Genomic DNA, 17204 nt, shown 5'->3' on the forward strand with positions numbered 1-17204 from the left:
CATGGGATCGTCGAATTGAAGCATTAGAAACCAAATTAATGGTAGAATCTTACCTAATTGGGGCCATTTAAAGTTGCCTGAGAGTTTGGCTATCAGAATCACCTACTTCAGGGACTTCATCTTCTCCGTGTTCTTCGGGTTCGTGAGTTAAAACCTCTTTATTACAGGCATGAAATCCAATGTTTGGATCCTCAACGCAACAAACATGTTTGGTTTTAGCTTTCTTACGTTCCTTTTCTTTCATCTTTATAGAGAATAATCAACGATGATTCGATTCGACGATTAACGATAACGATGTATAACGGCGTAGTTCAACGAGGGAGGAAACTTTCTCTCTGTTGTCAGAAGGGAAGATGAGAAGAGGAGTTGAAGTTGAAAAGAAATGAAATGAAATGAAATGAATTTAGGTTGACGCTGGTTTTATCGGTCAAACGGTTAATAATCGGTAGAGATTGTTACTTATAACCTACCGATTATAGGAAGCCTCGAATCGAACCTTTGCCAAATTCCATAGGTTTTGAGGGTACAGAGCCGACCATAACCATTTGGTTCATCTTTTAGATGTAGCCTTAATCGGACGATAAATAGATTACCAAACCTCCTGATTATAGGTTGCCCCAAAATGAGTTTTTTTCTACAATCCTTCATGTAAGGAAATTTGAAATCTACCATAATCGGTAGGATTTGTTACTTGTACCATTCCGATTATGGCAAGCCCTAAATCGTTAGCTTGGACAGTTTTTTATTCGTCCGATTATATAGGAGCCCCAAATTTCAACATTGCAAAATTTTAAAGATCTCTTATTTCTATACTTTAACAATCCGTAGTCTCGTGAGGTTCTTGTTCCTACCGATTGTTATAGAATCCAGATACGTGTTTGGCACAAAATCGATACTAATCAGTAGTATCTTTCCATTACTAAACTTCCGATTTCGTTATACTAATCGGGCACAAAATAGCCTCTGATTATGTAAGGGCATTAATGTATTCTCCGTGTTTTTGTGCATCCCTTAACGTTGTATATGGGTTGGGAATAAAAAAGTCGCCCCTAATTCTTTTGGGGTCGCCCCTAACAATGCCAGGCTTTGTTGATATTTTTTTTAATTATTTTCTTACATATTTCTTTTGTTATAAGAACTTGAGTCTGTTCTAGTTATTATTATGGTCGGCTAGCTTTATCTTCTATGTTCTAGACGAACCCATGGATTGTTCATATATGGATATTAACATAAAAGTTCGGTTAGTTTTTATGTTTGGGGCGAGCCTAATAAGTTGTTCATATACGAAGAACAATATATAGGTTCAATTAGGTTTTATTTTATTTTCTCTATTTTTTATGTTCCATCTGAATGCATTGATTTGTTCATATAAGAACAACATAGAGATTCGACTAGGTTTTATTGTTATTTATCAACATAACTTGAGGTTCAGCTAGTTTTTACTATTTATGTTCTATACAAACCTAACGAATTATTCATACACTATGAATAACGCAGAGGTTCAGTTAGGTTTTATCGAACTTGAGGTTCGACTAGTTTTTATTTTTTATGTATTCTAGCTGAACCTAGTGTGAGGGTTTTAGTCTTACTACCTAATAACTTTATTTTGTACATATTAACTAAAACATGAATTTTTGATAAAACCCAAAACACAGTTCTTTCCGGTCCAATGTAGTTAATCTCAGCGAAATCTCCTCGCCGAAATTGTCGAGGAGATTTCGCCAAAATTGTCGGTCTTAATCCATTACTGAATGAGTCTCTTAATCTTGGCGAGACAAGATTTTACTGAAAAACTTGACGAGACGACTGAGATTTCCAAGACAAATAACATACAAAAAATTAGTAATAAAAATCAAATCCAACCCCTAAAAAGTTCGATATAATTTTGAAAAGTTTATATCGTTTCTTTATATATATGCTCAAGCTTAACATATGTAAAGTGTGTGAAGCAAACATGTACATTACGGATATAAAGTTCGGAAATAAAGATTTTGAGAATTCATGGAGAATCAGTCTACAATAAAGTTGTCTCAATGTTTTGGTCCCGGTCGTGACAAGACCGAAACCTGAAATTGACTACCTTATTCCGGTCATTCCATCTAGAAATGTGTTTGTTATTTGCTGACTCGGAGTCTGAATCTGACTCGGCTCGAGTCAAATATCAGACCGTTTGTTTTTTTATTTTGAGTCGGACCTAACTCGTGATCTGACACATACTTAACCCCTGACTGGGACCCATTTAAGTCAGAGAATAAAATCTCCTGACTCATGGGACCAAGCTACTGACACACATATATTTGGGTCAAATGAGTCACATCCGAATCAAAAAACAAACATATTGAGTCATATCCAAATGAGTCGGGTGATATCAATCAGTTCTTGACGGGTCAGAATCAGATGACTTACACCATGTTTGTTTACTCCTGACTCATCTGAGTCGTCTGGATCTGAATCATCTGGATCTGAGTGAAATTACCTGACTCATCTGAATCTGAGTCGATATGTTTGTTTTGAATCAGATCTGACTCATCTGACTCGGAAATAAGTGAGTCAGTGGTTTGGTTCCATGAGTCAGGGGTATTTTGTTACCTGACTCAAATGAGTCCGAGTCAGGGGTTATGTCTGAGTCAGAGGTCGAGTCAGATCTGACTCAAAATGGAAAACAAACGGTCTGACTGCTGACTCGGTCCGAGTCAGGGGTTGACTCAGATTCAGACGCCAAGTCAGCTGCAAACAAACAAGTTCTTAGATGAGTCAGGAAAAAACGAACAAGGTGTAGGATGACCCATGATGGGTTGGGCCCGCCCAGGATAGTTGAAGTGACTTGGTAGTTGTACTTGTATGCGCGAGGTGTGTGCGCCCCAGGCCAGGCCCCCAAGTAACCGGATTTTATTATTTTTTTGTTTTTTCATCCTTCTCGCCGAAACAATTAGAGACAGAGAGATTCTGCAATGGCAACTCTAACGAGAATTTGCAAGACAGGTCGATCATGGCGAACTATCAACTCCATCAGAACCCGAATTTGTTCTCCACCTCTTGCAAATCGAGGCGTATGCTACGGTACTGCTACCTTAACTTTCTCCGTTGTATATGTACTTTTTTCACCAGTAAAGATCACTGTTTTTTCTGCTTAATTTAGTTCTATGTTGTTTTGAAAAAAAGTAGTGATTACCACTGGACAGCATATTTTTACAAGAAATACAGTATAAATGTTATGATATAAGTTTTATTGCTTTTTTGAATAGTTCTAGATATGCATAAACCCTAACTCGATTAAGACATTATCCCGAAGCACTGTGCAAACATATTGGCCTGAAACTACTCCAAATTTTTAAATAATCAAATTGTAACATAAAGTTGGTGTTTTAGTAAATCAGTTTATCAAATTTCTTGAACTAAGCTGAGTTTTCATTATTGAAAATGTGAAGAAATATGAAAAAAAGAAATGATCTATTGATCCTTAGGCTGTTATGGAATGATGAGTTTGTTCAAGCATTGCCACTTGCCTTACAACCCATGATTATAGGATATCATCCCTTCATTTGGCTAGACCCTGAACCCTGAAATGGGGAGCAAAAGCAAGGCTATCAAATGTAGTTTGTTTAACTAAGTTTTACTTTGGATGACCCACATTTGCAGGGAATTACGAAAGTTTAGCGTGTATCAGTACCACGGCATCAGAGAAAACGAGAACTGAATCAGTATCAGAATTTCCGGAGTTTTTTTCAGTGTTGCCTGTTTTCCTTGCTGGTGGGTTTGGCATGGGAATGCTAAATATATCTCATGCTGATGCAAATGAGGTGGGCTAGTTGTTTGCTTTTATTTTTCTTCTTTAATTAGCTTATTTGGTGTATGTAATTGAGTTGATTTGATGTCGGTCTTAGCTTTCTGCAGGCAGATGTTCAAGCTCCGTCAGCAGAATCTCCTTCTACAGAAACTCCTCCATCCGACTTTGAAAGTCTCGAGAAAATCGTTAGGCACGAACGACTTCGTTTAGAGGACTTACTCAAAAGTAAAGGAATGCTCCGCGGTTCTTATCCTCCATTCAGTGTTGCTGTTAAGGGTCAGAAGGTGAAGAAATGCACACATTTAATTCCAATTTAATATGACGCACATAGTAGATTTATTTAATCTTTAAGAATTTATCTAATAGGCTCCAGTGCGATATAATCATATCATAGGTCACGGTCAAGTTTCAAATTCCTCCTACATGTGAAGCATCACATCTCATTGTGGACATAGTGTCACATCTCGGATTGACAGCTGAAAAGCATGGCGGTGGCTCAGATATGGTATTGCGTGCTTGGGACAGGTTTGTAAAAGCACCAGAGTTACAAGCCCTATTGTACGAAGGCTCTTCTCCCTAGTTGTGGTCGACCTGATTGACTACTAAAGTTTCAAATAGAATATTAAGAGTTATCACTGTTCCATCTTGTCTGTTGAACTTGTATGAGATAAAGTTACATGCCTATTCTCATTATGCCTTTCTTTTTTTCAGTCCAGCTGCATGGCAGATGACACTCAACAGCCCAAGAAAGAAGGAAGTTCAAACGGATAAAGAGCTTTTGGGAGACAAAGATGACAATGAGGGAGATTTGTGCGTCTTTATATTTCAGTCACTCATCAGCTCTGAAAATGCAGTTAGTTTTCGTACTCTTTTATGCAGCTTAAGATGTTATTTTTATTTTGAACTCTGTTTTTTTCTTTATATTTGATTGGTTAGCTTCTTCTTCTGGTATAGTTTTGGACCTTTTTATTTGATTTTAGGAAATTGAGTTCATAAAGAAGGGAAGTTTTAACACGGAGGAGCTTGATGCTTTGGTGTCTGCATTGAAATTAGCTGGTTCAAGGGTAAAAGCCTCAGAAAGAAAACCAAGGGGATATCCAGACAGCCGCGGCAACAGAGTAGATTCAGCTGCTGAAAAATCAGTTGCTGCTTTGGAGGCCATGGGTGTTAGAGTTTTTGGTCTTAAAGAATTTCCTGCAATCTCTTCAACTGGTGACATAGCATGGGAGAATATTGCGGGATATGATCAGCAGAAACGGTATGTAGAAACAAGGGCTTCAACATTTGAGGATTGAATGTTTTCCTTACTGGTGACTTCAGAATTCAGATCTACTTCTATGTTTACACATAATATAACGTACTGAAATAATTTGCTCATCTTTCTATTGTTTGCAGTGAAATTGAGGATACAATATTATTGGTCCTGCATAGTCCTGAAGTATACGATGACATTGCTCGTGGCACCAGGTGTAAGTTTGAGTCTAATAGACCTCGAGCAGTGCTTTTTGAAGGGCCACCAGGTTTGTCTCGCACTTCAGTAGTGGCATTTTAAATGGTAGACATGCTTGACATTGGTCCAGTTATTCTATTCACCTTCAAATGAATAAGAGATAATTTTAAAAAGTTACGTGTTGGCATTTCTCAATAACACTGGGAGAGTTCATGTAATGCTCTTTGGTGAACAATGCTTCACATAATTGTTTCCTCTACTAGCTAACTGATATGGTGCTTTCTTTTTCTATCCTGCTTTACTATTTCTAACTCACTTACCCTAGATTTGTTCTAAGTCTTTTACTGTTTCCATTGCAGGAACAGGGAAGACATCTTGTGCTCGAGTAATTGCTAATCAAGCTGTAAGTTAATGGAAATTCTTCTTCTTCTTCCTATTCTTATAAATGACCAGCTGAACAGACAGTTGTTAATTGTGCATATGTATCCCCAAAACCATTATCAGTGTACTTGGGTGTTTTACTAAACTAAATCTGCATATTGTCCAGCTAAACTGAATCTACAAATCAGTATCATATAGTAGTTCTCTTCCTCAGTTTTACTGGAAGTATTTTTTCTGATTATTCGCTTCTGCCATACCAGGGTGTTCCCTTGTTATATGTGCCACTTGAAGTTGTGATGTCAAAGTACTACGGGGAAAGTGAAAGATTGTTGGGGTCAGTGTTCTCACTTGCAAACGAGCTTCCTGACGGGGCAATCATTTTTCTAGATGAGGTAATCAGCTTGAACTATGATTAAGCTCTACAGCCTTAAAATTGATCGGGATTAGCATGTGGTTACAGTTTGGTTGTTTCCGAGTTTCCACTTCTGTTATTTTCTGAGTAGTTTCTTCATCTTAAGGCATGCTTTGGCGATTAAGTTTTTGATATGTTTTCTTTTATCTCACAGGTGGATTCTTTTGCTATTGCTCGTGATGATGGAATGCATGAAGCCACACGTAGGATTTTGTCAGTGTTATTACGACAGGTACCCACAAATGATTTCTGGAGATATAGTACTGAAGTGGGATTGACTTTGTGTTAGTTATAAATTTCCCTGGTACCATCAGATGATACTGGGGAAATTCGATTGCAGATTCAAGATTCTCATGCAGTTGTTATTGCTAATTCGTTACCGTCTTTGGAATTGCACATCTGTCCAGATTGTGGCAGGTTGAGAGTGATATTATGGTCACAGAGAACAACTTGGATGTATGAAGTTAAAGATTTTGATAAGAATGATTATACTTAGATGCTGTAATAAAACCACTGGCATTTTGAAACTGTGTCAATCAGCTATTTAGGTCACACATATTTATACCTTCATGTTGTGCAGTATCTAATCTAGATTCAACGAGCTCTGCCCTCTGCAGCACAATTTTTTCGATTCATGCCTTGGTTGATACAACTTCCATTTTGTGGTTCCAGATTGATGGATTCGAGCAGGAGACAAGAGTGGTGGTGATTGCTGCAACCAATAGAAAGGAGGACCTTGATCCTGCTCTTATCAGGTTTATGTGTACACTGAATTCTGTGTACAAATCGTATGCTTATCAATGCTTCGTAGTCTTACAACTATGTTTTTGTTTCTTTTTATCAGTCGGTTTGACTCGATAATTACGTTTGACCTTCCCGATCAAGGGACCCGTGAGGAAATAAGCGCCCAATATGCGAGGCACTTGAAAAAACCTGAATTGATTGAATTCGCTGCAGCGACTGAAGGGTGAGGCTTTCAAACTTGTCTCATTTTTCTTGTCAAAAATTGGGTTTTGACCGATAATATGCATAATGTGTAAGGATTCAGTTTTTGCACAAATATCAGATACCTAATTACATTTTAATAGTATTATATTCTTGTTTGCAAGTGTCTTCATTTAAAGGTTAACTTCCCATTTTCCCTTGTGATATATTGTTGATTAACGATTTTCGGCATTATTAGGATGTCTGGAAGGGATATTCGAGATGTTTGTCAACAAGCAGAGCGACACTGGGCATCAAAGGTAGTTCCACAATTTAGTCGTTTGGCAGTCTGGCTGTTTTTTTATCATATTCCAGCCCTTAAACACTGGGCTGGTAAGAAATAATAAACTCGAACTCACTGATTCTTTTGGCAGATTATTCGAGGTAAAGCATCTAGTACTGCAGAACAAGAGAATGTTAATCTTCCCCCACTTCAAGAGTACCTAGATAGTGCTTTGATTCGCCGAAAGGCTCTACTTAGCATTTCTGAGAAGAGAAGACAGAAAAGTGAAGTTCCTACTAATTCTTTTAGAAAGAGTCCCATGGACTTCCTCTAATTTTAGACATAAAAAGGCAGCTGGTTGAGGTTAAAGACTCTGACTGACATTTATGGCCAAGGTACTGTATTGATTAGTAAAAGGATTCCAATATGGTTTAGCTGAAATGGGATCAGCAGTCACTTTAAAACTATCAGATTTGGATTTTTGTGAAAGGTTTTCCTTTTCTAGTCTTGCTTGTAATTGTCCACAGCTCTTGCACATGAAGACCAAGCCAGAAATTGCCGAAATACTTATTTTATTCCTAGCTCATCTTCTGTAAATGTACTCAGTGCTTGATGAGTTTGTAAGTCTGACGACTCGACAACATGCTATACCTAGGGCTGTTCATGGTCGGTTTTGGTTCGGTTTCTAAAAATCTAAACCAAACCAATCCATTAACCATTGGTTCGGTTTCCAAATGATTCCAGTTGGTTTCGGTTTGTCCCAGTGGTTTTTGGTTAACCAATAATTATGTCAAACCAAAAAAAAAATACACAAATTTACAGATAAAAAAATCGTACTTGCCGATAGTATTGGTTTACACAAATTTATAGACAAAAAAATAAATAAATAAATATCAAGAATAGTTAAAGCTTACTCTAATTCTAGAGATCAAAAAAAGATATATAATATATCTTAATTTAGTTATAGACAAATAAAAAAGAAGGAAAACGGGAAGAAAAAAGTCGAGTAGCAGGAGCTGTAGTTGGGGGTGGAGAAGGGAGGCGACTGAGAGAAAGAGGGAGAGTATCATAATGAAATATTAGATTTAGGGTTTCTATTTATCTTCTAAATCAATGGGTAGAATCTAATACTTATAAATCGACGGTAGAAACTAAGCTTAAAAATTAATCGGTTTTCCAATGGTTTTTGGTTCGGTTTTAGAGGTCAAACCAAACCAAAACCAACACTATCGGTTTCCCACTTTCTACACCGTAACCAATCCATTAGTAAATTGTTCGGTTTGGTTTCTTCCTAATTGGTCTGGTTTGGTCCGGTTTCAGCGGAAAACCGAAACCATGTTCAGTCCTAGCTATACCACACGTCTTCTATTCCTCATCGTCTTTTTCACTAGCTTTGCAGATCTGAAGATATTTCATAGCTTCCTCATCTTCTATTCCATTCTTGTTTTGGTAAAAAATGTCAAAGTCTTTAATGTCAAATCTTGTGCTTTCTGCATATCTTAGTCGTTGTCATCTTGTGTGTTAGTTGCATTTTGAATATCTCAATCTAATCCCTACCTCATCGACCTGAATCCTCCTGTTAAAACCACAGTAAGCTTAAGATCAAAAATTACATTTCCAATCGTTTTCTCGTAGGAGACTTGTGACTAAAGCTTAAAACAACAACAATCATGAACGAGACAACGAAAGGTCCGTTGAAATTCCATTATAACGCAGACAAGTCCAAACCATCGTTAACAGCTATAGCTGGATCACTCCACAAAATTCATAAAACAGTAGGTCATATTTACCTGGCAATTCCCAATCGTCCCTTAGGTGGGACTAGGGGTGCACATACCCTACCCATACCCGCCAACCCTACCCTACCCGCCAGTTTTTTAACCGTATCCTATCCTATCCACTATTTGGCGGGTAGGGTGGCGGGTAAAGATTTTCTTAACCGCCAGTAAACGGGTAGGGTGGCGGATATAGGCCATATCCTACCCACCCTACCTAGAAGTGCACATACCCTACTCCTACCCGCCAACCCTACCCTACCCGCCAATTTTTTAACCGTATCCTACCCTATCCATTATTTGGCGGGTAGGGTGGCGGGTAAAGATTTTTTTAACCGCCGGTAAACGGGTAGGGTGGCGGGTATAGGCCATATCCTACCCACCCTACCCGTTGTGCAGCCCTAGGTGGGACCATTCTATTATTTTATTTTTCTATTGATATTTCCTAAAGTGGTATGTATATGAAGTGTAACTTAAAGAAGGGGAAAAGAAAAGGGTAAAGTAAATAAATCACTACTCTTAAGATAGTGAGAGTTATTATCGAGAGAGAAAAAGACATTAATAGTTTATCGACGAAGAGTCAAATAGTGATGGAGAAAGAAGGTCTAGTAGCTACGTTCTGTGAAATCACATCTGGTTCTAAAGAAGAAGCCCTATTTTTCTTAGAATCCCATAATTGGAATCTTGATTCTGCTGTTTCTACTTTTTTAGAGGAAGACAGTAACCACAATCCAATCCCAAACCTTAATAACCCTAATTTTCAATCTTCATCTCCATCGTCATCACCATCTCAACTACCATTACAACAACAACCGCCTCAAATACCCGCGTTTCAATCGTCGATTCCAATGGCTTCTCGACCCGATAAGAAACCCGTAACAAAGCCTTCTGGTAATAGACGTGGTGGAATTCGTACTCTTTCTGATTTGAATCGCCCTTCTGGTCCTGATTCCGATAGTGATTCGGATGGACCTCAAGAATATTACACTGGTGGCGAGAAGAGGTATTCGTCTTAATTGTTCTTATGATTTTCTTAATTATTGATTAAGAATCTCAATTGTGTTTGTCTGTAAACCCTAGATTGAATTTAGAAAACCATAGATAGTGTTTTTTTCTTTTGTTATTGTACTTTTGTTACTATCTAAAAGCCCTAGAAATAATGATTCTTATGTGGTCGGTTAAGAGTGTTTTGGGCAAACTTTAGATTTTTCTCCCCTTCATCTTGTAGCTGAAGATAGAAACCTAGAGATAATTGGATTAGGAACTTATAAGCTGCTGTGCTGGTCTGTTTTGTCGGGTAAATAGTTAGTTAAGATTGCCCTGATGATAAGTTCAATTTTCAATGTATTTTGTTGGATGTAAATTGATGTTTCTTTGTAAGTAATGTATGTATTTCTAACGGTGTATTGTGAAGTCTGTACTACGTTCCTATGATAGATATAATTGGGGATTTGCTGGTAATGGGAACATGGAATTGCTTGATAAATTTTCTTCTTGTTGTATCTGATATAAATTAACTTCATTGTTTTTATAGTGGAATGCTTGTTCAAGATCCTACTAGAGGAGGAGGGAGAGGTGGTAATGATGTTGACTCGATATTCGACCAAGCTAGGCAATTGGGAGCCATGGAAGGATCTACTGAACACCTTCAGCCAACTTCTTCTAGCTCAAGGAGTTTTACAGGGACAGGTCGACTACTGTCTGGGGAACCATTAACACCAGCATCCAATCCTACTCCACAGCCACAAGAAGCTACCAATCATGATATCGTTTTCTATAATAATGGGTTCACAGTGGATGATGGTCCTTTTAGGAGGTTAGATGACCCTGAAAATGCACCTTTTTTGGAGGTAATATCAATTTAAACTCTAACACTTAAAATTTGTTTGATGGCATATGATCTATATGTACTTTACTTTTGCGTGGTTCCTGTATTTTGAAGTCTGAATCTAGCATTCAGCATCATTATTATTGAATTTTTTTTACAAAGTTGTTAGTTCTATAACTGAATAGTACGTTGGGAGTTGCTTTTTTCATCTAATACTTGAGTGACTGTACCAATTGTAATGGGCACATGAAGACGTTGTTAAACTTAAGCATATGATAAGACTGATTTCACTTTCTTGTTCACGTCACATGATTGATGGACCTGACATGGGTATGTTCTGTTTAGACTTCAGTGGCTGTACCGGTTTAACCAGTCGTATATTTCTGCCACACATTTCATTATGGAGCTAGTTTGCTCATGGAAAACAAATATAGGTCAATATGTTTAAACATCTCGTCGGCTCATTGCCAACCTGAAGTTCCAATTTACAAGATTGTAGACTTCACTAATTGCTCTTGATTTGCAACTGGGAGGCCTTTCAGATAGAATTGAAGTGTTAAATCTGGGCCCAAGTAATGGTGATGATCAAGCATTTTGGTAGTTCTATGTTACTCTAAACTTGCCTATAATAGATAATCCTTGTTAGTGTTGCCTTCAACTTGAAGTATATCTACTTATGTTTTTGTTTCTTGATACAATGCAGAGCATCAAGAAATCTGAGTGCCCAAAAGAACTCGAACCAGCAGATAGGAGGTCCTCAGTTCATGTTAATCTCATAAGGAGAGAAGGAAATGGCCCTGTATGTCTTAGTTCTACTCTTCAAGGCCGTTATGCTTGTCTTCTTTTTTTGTCTTGGTTCTCCCCTGTTTGATTGCTGTCTTTTGCTTATCAATTTTTTTCCTCTTATTTATGCAGGAAGAGAAAGTGCAGAAAGTTGCATTTCAAGGGGTGGGAAGAACCTTAGGTAGCAGCAGCAATACTGTTGCCTCTGAGCAAACTGCAGCTCCCATTACCCTCAACACTGCCCCAGTCGCTCCAATAGGCCTAGTTGTAGATGATACGTTGCCATCAACCTCTATTCAACTGAGGCTAGCCGATGGAACACGAATGGTTGCACGCTTCAATTATCGTCACACTGTCGGTGATATTCGTGCATTTATTGATGCGTCCAGGCCAGGGGGAGCAAGAACTTATCAGCTGCAGTCAATGGGGTTCCCTCCTAAGCCACTTTTGGATGTGAAGCAAACAATAGAAGAGGCAGGCCTTGCCAACTCAGTTCTGATTCAAAAACCTTAGATCAGGTAGACCAGGGATGAGGTTACCCACTCTACTGTTTTATCTACCTTAGATCAGATGGATCAAATAGATATTATCTTTGTCGGAACCCAAACTGTTTTATATTTGTTTGAACAAGAACAAGATCTATTGTGATGGTCTCATTCCCATCATGGCATATATGTATGTCAGTGAACGTGAACACTTTATTATCATTTGCTTAGTTTCTCATATATATTTTATGCACTGATATTAATCATTTAGTTCTTTATCCTTTAAAATTTGGGTAACTCATCTTTTTATTTCATTTAGCTCATTGACCCAAACAGGCATATGTATTCTTCATTTTCTATATATGGAATGTGCAAGTATCATGATAAGGTGGTGATCACTTCTCAGATAAGGAATGTTTTTATCTGAGAATGATTAATTGGCTAGTTGTAAATAGCCCCAGGCTATGGAACAAACGATTATCCCGGATCTACACCGAGGTATTGACGGCGATTCTCAAATATCGCAGAACAGAATGTGATACGATGGGATAAAATGTAATAGAAAGAAAGACAGGGAACGGGTTACCTACTCCTAACGGTCAACGCGAGCCCTTTCATTTCATTCTGAATTCTTTCATTCAGAATGAATAAAATCTCCCCAAGTAGGATTCGAACCTACGACCAATCAGTTAATAGCCGACCGCTCTACCACTGAGCTACTGAGGAACAACGGGAAATTCGAGCTCATAGAGTTCAATTCCCATTCTCAACCCATGACCAATATGAGCCCGAAGCTTCCTTGGTAACTCCCGGAACTTCTTCGTAGTGGCTTCATTCCATGCCTCATTTCATAGGGAACCTCAAAGTGTCTCTATTTCATTATATTCCATCCATATCCCAATTCCATCCATATCTCAATTCCATTCATTTAATATCTCTTTGGTGTCATTGACATAAGAGATGTCGTTTCTAGTCTATCTGTTTCTATTTCTATATATGGAAAGTTAAGAAATCATTATATAATAATCGAGAAATTGCAATAGAAAAGAAAAAAGGGGGGTTTGTGATGATTTTGAAATCTTTTCTACTAGGTAATCTATTATCCTTATGCATGAAGATAAATAAATTCGGTCGTTGTGGTCGGACTCTATTATGGATTTCTGACCACATTCTCCATAGGGCCCTCTTATCTCTTCCTTCTCCGAGATCGGGTTATGGAAGAAGGAACCGAGAAGGAGGTATCAGCAACAACGGGTTTTATTACGGGACAACTCATGATGTTCATATCGATCTATTATGCGCCTCTCCATCTAGCATTGGGTAGACCTCATACAATAATTGTCCTAGTTCTACCGTATCTTTTGTTTCATTTCTTCTGGAACAACCACAAAAACTTTTTTCATTATGGATCTACTACCAGAAACTCAATGCATAATCTCAGCATTCAATGTGTATTCCTGAATAATCTCATTTTTCAATTATTCAACCATTTCATTTTACCGAGTTCAACATTAGCCAGATTAGTCAACATTTATATGTTTCGATGCAACAACAAGATGTTATTTGTAACAAGTAGTTTTGTTGGTTGGTTAATTGGTCACATTTTATTCATGAAATGGGTTGGATTGGTATTATTCTGGATACGGAAAAATAATTCTATTAGATCGAATAAGTACCTTGTGTCAGAATTGAGAAATTCTATGGCTCGAATCTTTAGTATTCTCTTATTTATCACCTGTGTCTACTATTTAGGCAGAATGCCGTCGCCTATTGTTACTAAGAAACTAAAAGAAGAAACTGCCGAAACGGAAGAAAGGGGGGAAAGTGAGGGAGAAACAGATGTAGAAATCGAAACAATTTCCGAAGCGAAGGGGACTAAACAGGAAGAAGGATCCATCGAAGAAGACCCTTCCCCTTCCCTTTGTTCGGAAGAAAATTCGAAGTTAGAAATACTTAAACTTAAAGAAGATAAAGACCTCCTCTGGTTTGAAAAACCTCTTGTTACTCTTCTTTTCGACTATAAACGATGGAATCGTCCAGTGCGATATATCAAAAATGATCAATTTGAAGATGCTGTCCGAGACGAAATGTCACACTATTTTTTTTTTACATGTGAAAGTGATGGAAAAGAAAGAATCTCTTTTACATATCCACCTAGTTTGTCAATCTTTTTGGAAATGATAAAAGGAAAGATACTTTTGTCCACAACTGAAAAACCCTCTTCCGAAGAATTGTATAATAATTGGGTTTATACCAACGAAAAAAAAAAAGAACATAAACAACGCATTTTTCAATAGAATTGATGCTCTAGAAAGGGGGTCTCTGAAACTGGATGTACTTGAAAAAAGGATTAGATTATGCAATGATGAGACTGAACAAGACTGCCTGCCTGAAAGGTATGATCCTTTTTTGAACGGAACCCGCCGTGGAAGCGAAAAAAAAAGTATTTAAACTCAAGTTTGAATATGAATGAGGTTTTCTCATAAGAAGGTTGGATTTGGATAAATAAATTTCATAATATACTTCCCACAAACTACCAAGAATTTGAAGAAAAAAAAGGAAAAATTTGAGAGAAAATACTTCCTTCCAGAAGAAGGAAAACTTAATTCAGAAAATAGAACGAAATATTTATTTGATGCGGTTACACCCGATAGACATCATCAAAGAATTATAAAGGAATCCATTGGAATAAAAGAAATACGTAAAGAAGTTCCTCAATGGTCATACAAATTGATTACCAGTTTGGATCAACAAGATGGAACAATTTTAGAAGAAACGGCTGAGGATCATGAAATTAGGTCAAGAAAGGCCAACCATGTAGTCATTTTTACAGATACCGAACGTACAAATAGTACAACGAATACTAATGATGAAGTAGAAGAAGTGTTTGTCCTACGTTATGCGCAAGAATCGGATTTTCGTCGAGATATAATCAAAGGTTCTATGCGCGCTCAAAGACGTAAAACAGGTATTTGGGAACTGTTTCAAACAAATATTCATTCCCCCCTTTTTTTGGACAGAATCTACAAAAAGTTTTTTTTTGTTTTGCTGATACCTCCCGAATTTGGAATCTTCTTTTTAAGAATTAGATGATAAAAAGTACGGAATTAAAAAATTCCAGTTTTGAGGAAGAGACAAAAGAAAAGGATAAAAAAAGGAAGAAGAAAGGGGAGGAAAATGACCGGCTAGCAGTAGCGGAAAGCTGGGATACTGTTCTATTTGGTCAATCAATAAGGGGTTGCTTGTTAATAGCCCACTCGATTTTTAGAAAATATATTGGATTGCCTTCATTGATAATAGCTAAAAACGTCAGCCGTATCTTATTATTTCAACCCCCGGAATGGAATGAGGATTGGAGAGAGTGGGGTAGAGAAATGCATGTTAAATGCACCTATAATGGTGTTCAATTATCCGAAATGGAATTTCCAAAAAATTGGTTAACACAGGGTATTCAGATAAAGATCCTATATCCTTTCTATCCGAAACCTTGGAACAGTTCTAAGAAACGATCTCATCATAAAAATCCAAGGGGAATAAAGGAAAATTCTTGCTTTTTGACAGTCTGGGGGATGGAAACTGAATTTCCTTTTGGTTCTCCTCGAAGACGACCTTCTTTTTTAAAATCCATTTTTAAAGACCTAGAAAAAGAATAAAAAAAAACACAAAGTTTTCTAGGTCTAAGAGTTTTAAAAGAAAAAACAAAAGGGTTTCTAAAGGACTCAAAAGAAAAAGAAAGCTGGACTCATAAAAAGGATTTTTTTCAAAAAAAAAGAATAAAAGAGCTTGGCAAAGTAAATCCAATTCTATTAGTTGGATTGAGAAAACTATATGAATCGAGTGAAAATCAAAAAATTTCTCTCAAAGAAAATCAGATAGTTCATGAATCGTCAAGTCGAATTAGATCAATGTCTTCTACAAATTATTCACTAACAGAAAAAAAAACAGAAAATCTGGCTGATAGGACAAGTACAATTAAGAATCAAATTGAAAAAATAATAAATGATAAGAAAAAAACGTTTCTAATTCCAGATAGAAATATTAATCCTAACGATACAAGTTGTAACGATAAAAGATTAGAAGCGCCAAAAAGCTTTTTGCGGATATTCCAAAGAAGAAGTGCTAGATTAATACGTAAACGACACTCTTTTTTAAACTTTTTGATTGAAAAGATATATATGGACACCCTTCTATATCTCATTAATATTCCCAGGATCAATGCAAAATTTTTCCTAGACTTAAAAAAAGGAGAGATTAATAAAAAAAGTTACAATGCTGAAATAAAGAAAGAAGAAGTTGAAGAAAAAAAAAATTCATGTAATTTCGACTAAAAAGAGGGCACTTTCAAATATTAGTAATAAGAATTTACATCATTTTTGTGCCCCAGTTGACTTGTCACCGGCATATGTATTTTACAAATTATCACAAACCCAAGTGATTAACAAATATCACATGTGATCTGTACTTCAATATAATGGAACGTCTTTTTTTCTTAAAGATAGAATAAAGAAATTTTTTGGAACACAAGGAATACTTTATTCTGAATCAAGACATAAAAAACTTAGCAATTTTGAAACGAATGGGTGGAAAAATTGGTTAAACAGTCATTATAACTATCAATATAATTTATCTAAGATTACATCGTCTCAATTAGCTCTACAAAAACAACGAAATGGAGTCAATCAAAGTCATACGATTTCAAACAAGGCATCAAGAAAATTGGATTCATATGAACAAAAAAATGTATTTCATTATAAGAAGCAAAATGCTTATGTAATGGATTCATTATCGAGTAAAACAATTTTTTTTTAAAAACAGTATGGATATGATCTTTTATCACAGAAATATATCAATTATAGAGAAGGGAATGATTCATATATTTCTCTATCACCATTACAAGTAAAGGGAAGCCGAAAAATTCCCTATAACTACAACACAAATAAACCCCCAGTTTTTTATATGCCGGCAGGCATATATATGAGTCATTATCTAGGAGAAGATTGTATTGTTGATACGGATAAAAATCCGGATAGAAAATATTTTGATTGGAGAATCGTTTCTTTTTGTCTTAGAAAGAAGATCGATATTGAGGCTTGGGC

General features: G+C 36.7%; 3 protein-coding genes and 1 non-coding gene across 5 annotated transcripts; 3 read left to right on the top strand and 1 right to left on the bottom strand.

Annotated features, from left to right (window-relative positions):
• The first annotated feature begins 2881 nt into the window (after positions 1 to 2881).
• LOC113288006 (ATPase family AAA domain-containing protein 1-B-like) lies at positions 2882 to 7823 on the top strand. Of its 2 annotated transcripts, XM_026536932.1 has the most exons (14): positions 2882 to 3060; positions 3640 to 3800; positions 3895 to 4071; positions 4182 to 4312; positions 4499 to 4640; positions 4768 to 5045; positions 5183 to 5307; positions 5597 to 5640; positions 5879 to 6010; positions 6185 to 6262; positions 6703 to 6785; positions 6875 to 6997; positions 7214 to 7274; positions 7389 to 7823. In XM_026536932.1, the coding sequence occupies exons 1-14, from the start codon at positions 2952 to 2954 to the stop codon at positions 7569 to 7571; spliced, it is 1827 nt and encodes a 608-aa protein (XP_026392717.1). In that variant the 5' UTR covers positions 2882 to 2951; the 3' UTR covers positions 7572 to 7823. The 2 variants fall into 2 exon arrangements, with proteins under 2 accessions (XP_026392717.1, XP_026392718.1); XM_026536933.1 differs by lacking the exon at positions 2882 to 3060 and having other exon boundaries at positions 3662 to 3800; positions 3885 to 4071.
• Positions 7824 to 9538: 1715 nt separating this feature from the next.
• Positions 9539 to 12396, top strand: LOC113288008 (plant UBX domain-containing protein 4-like). The gene is made up of 4 exons (XM_026536934.1): positions 9539 to 10015; positions 10547 to 10862; positions 11544 to 11639; positions 11756 to 12396. Exons 1-4 carry the CDS (start codon positions 9603 to 9605, stop codon positions 12134 to 12136), a joined length of 1206 nt encoding a protein of 401 aa, XP_026392719.1. The 5' UTR covers positions 9539 to 9602; the 3' UTR covers positions 12137 to 12396.
• A 366-nt stretch (positions 12397 to 12762) lies between these two features.
• TRNAN-AUU lies at positions 12763 to 12834 on the bottom strand. The gene has a single exon. It is a non-coding gene; the product is annotated as a tRNA-Asn (tRNA).
• Positions 12835 to 13229: 395 nt separating this feature from the next.
• On the top strand, positions 13230 to 16436 carry LOC113290944 (putative protein TIC 214 N-terminal part; the record flags this gene model as incomplete). Its single annotated transcript, XM_026540527.1, has 6 exons — positions 13230 to 13559; positions 13685 to 13727; positions 13765 to 13824; positions 13861 to 13932; positions 13975 to 14031; positions 16342 to 16436. Coding segments are annotated over 6 exons (657 nt in total), but the record flags the coding sequence as incomplete, so codon positions are not given.
• Between the last annotated feature and the right edge of the window lie 768 nt (positions 16437 to 17204).

Source organism: Papaver somniferum, chromosome 6, assembly GCF_003573695.1.
Source record: "Papaver somniferum cultivar HN1 chromosome 6, ASM357369v1, whole genome shotgun sequence".
NCBI classification, from domain to species: domain Eukaryota; kingdom Viridiplantae; phylum Streptophyta; class Magnoliopsida; order Ranunculales; family Papaveraceae; genus Papaver; species Papaver somniferum.

What these genes read in the sequence shown, in the direction of transcription:
- LOC113288006 (XM_026536932.1), top strand. Translation starts at nt 2,952, where the DNA reads ATGGCAACTCTAACGAGAATTTGCAAGACAGGTCGATCATGGCGAACT. An exon ending in TGTCAGTGTTATTACGACAG is followed by an intron (nt 6,263 to 6,702) that starts GTACCCACAAAT and finishes TTGTGGTTCCAG; the next exon opens with ATTGATGGATTCGAGCAGGA. An exon ending in CTTGATCCTGCTCTTATCAG is followed by an intron (nt 6,786 to 6,874) that starts GTTTATGTGTAC and finishes TCTTTTTATCAG; the next exon opens with TCGGTTTGACTCGATAATTA.
- LOC113288008 (XM_026536934.1), top strand. Translation starts at nt 9,603, where the DNA reads ATGGAGAAAGAAGGTCTAGTAGCTACGTTCTGTGAAATCACATCTGGT. An exon ending in TACACTGGTGGCGAGAAGAG is followed by an intron (nt 10,016 to 10,546) that starts GTATTCGTCTTA and finishes TTGTTTTTATAG; the next exon opens with TGGAATGCTTGTTCAAGATC. An exon ending in GGAGAGAAGGAAATGGCCCT is followed by an intron (nt 11,640 to 11,755) that starts GTATGTCTTAGT and finishes TTATTTATGCAG; the next exon opens with GAAGAGAAAGTGCAGAAAGT.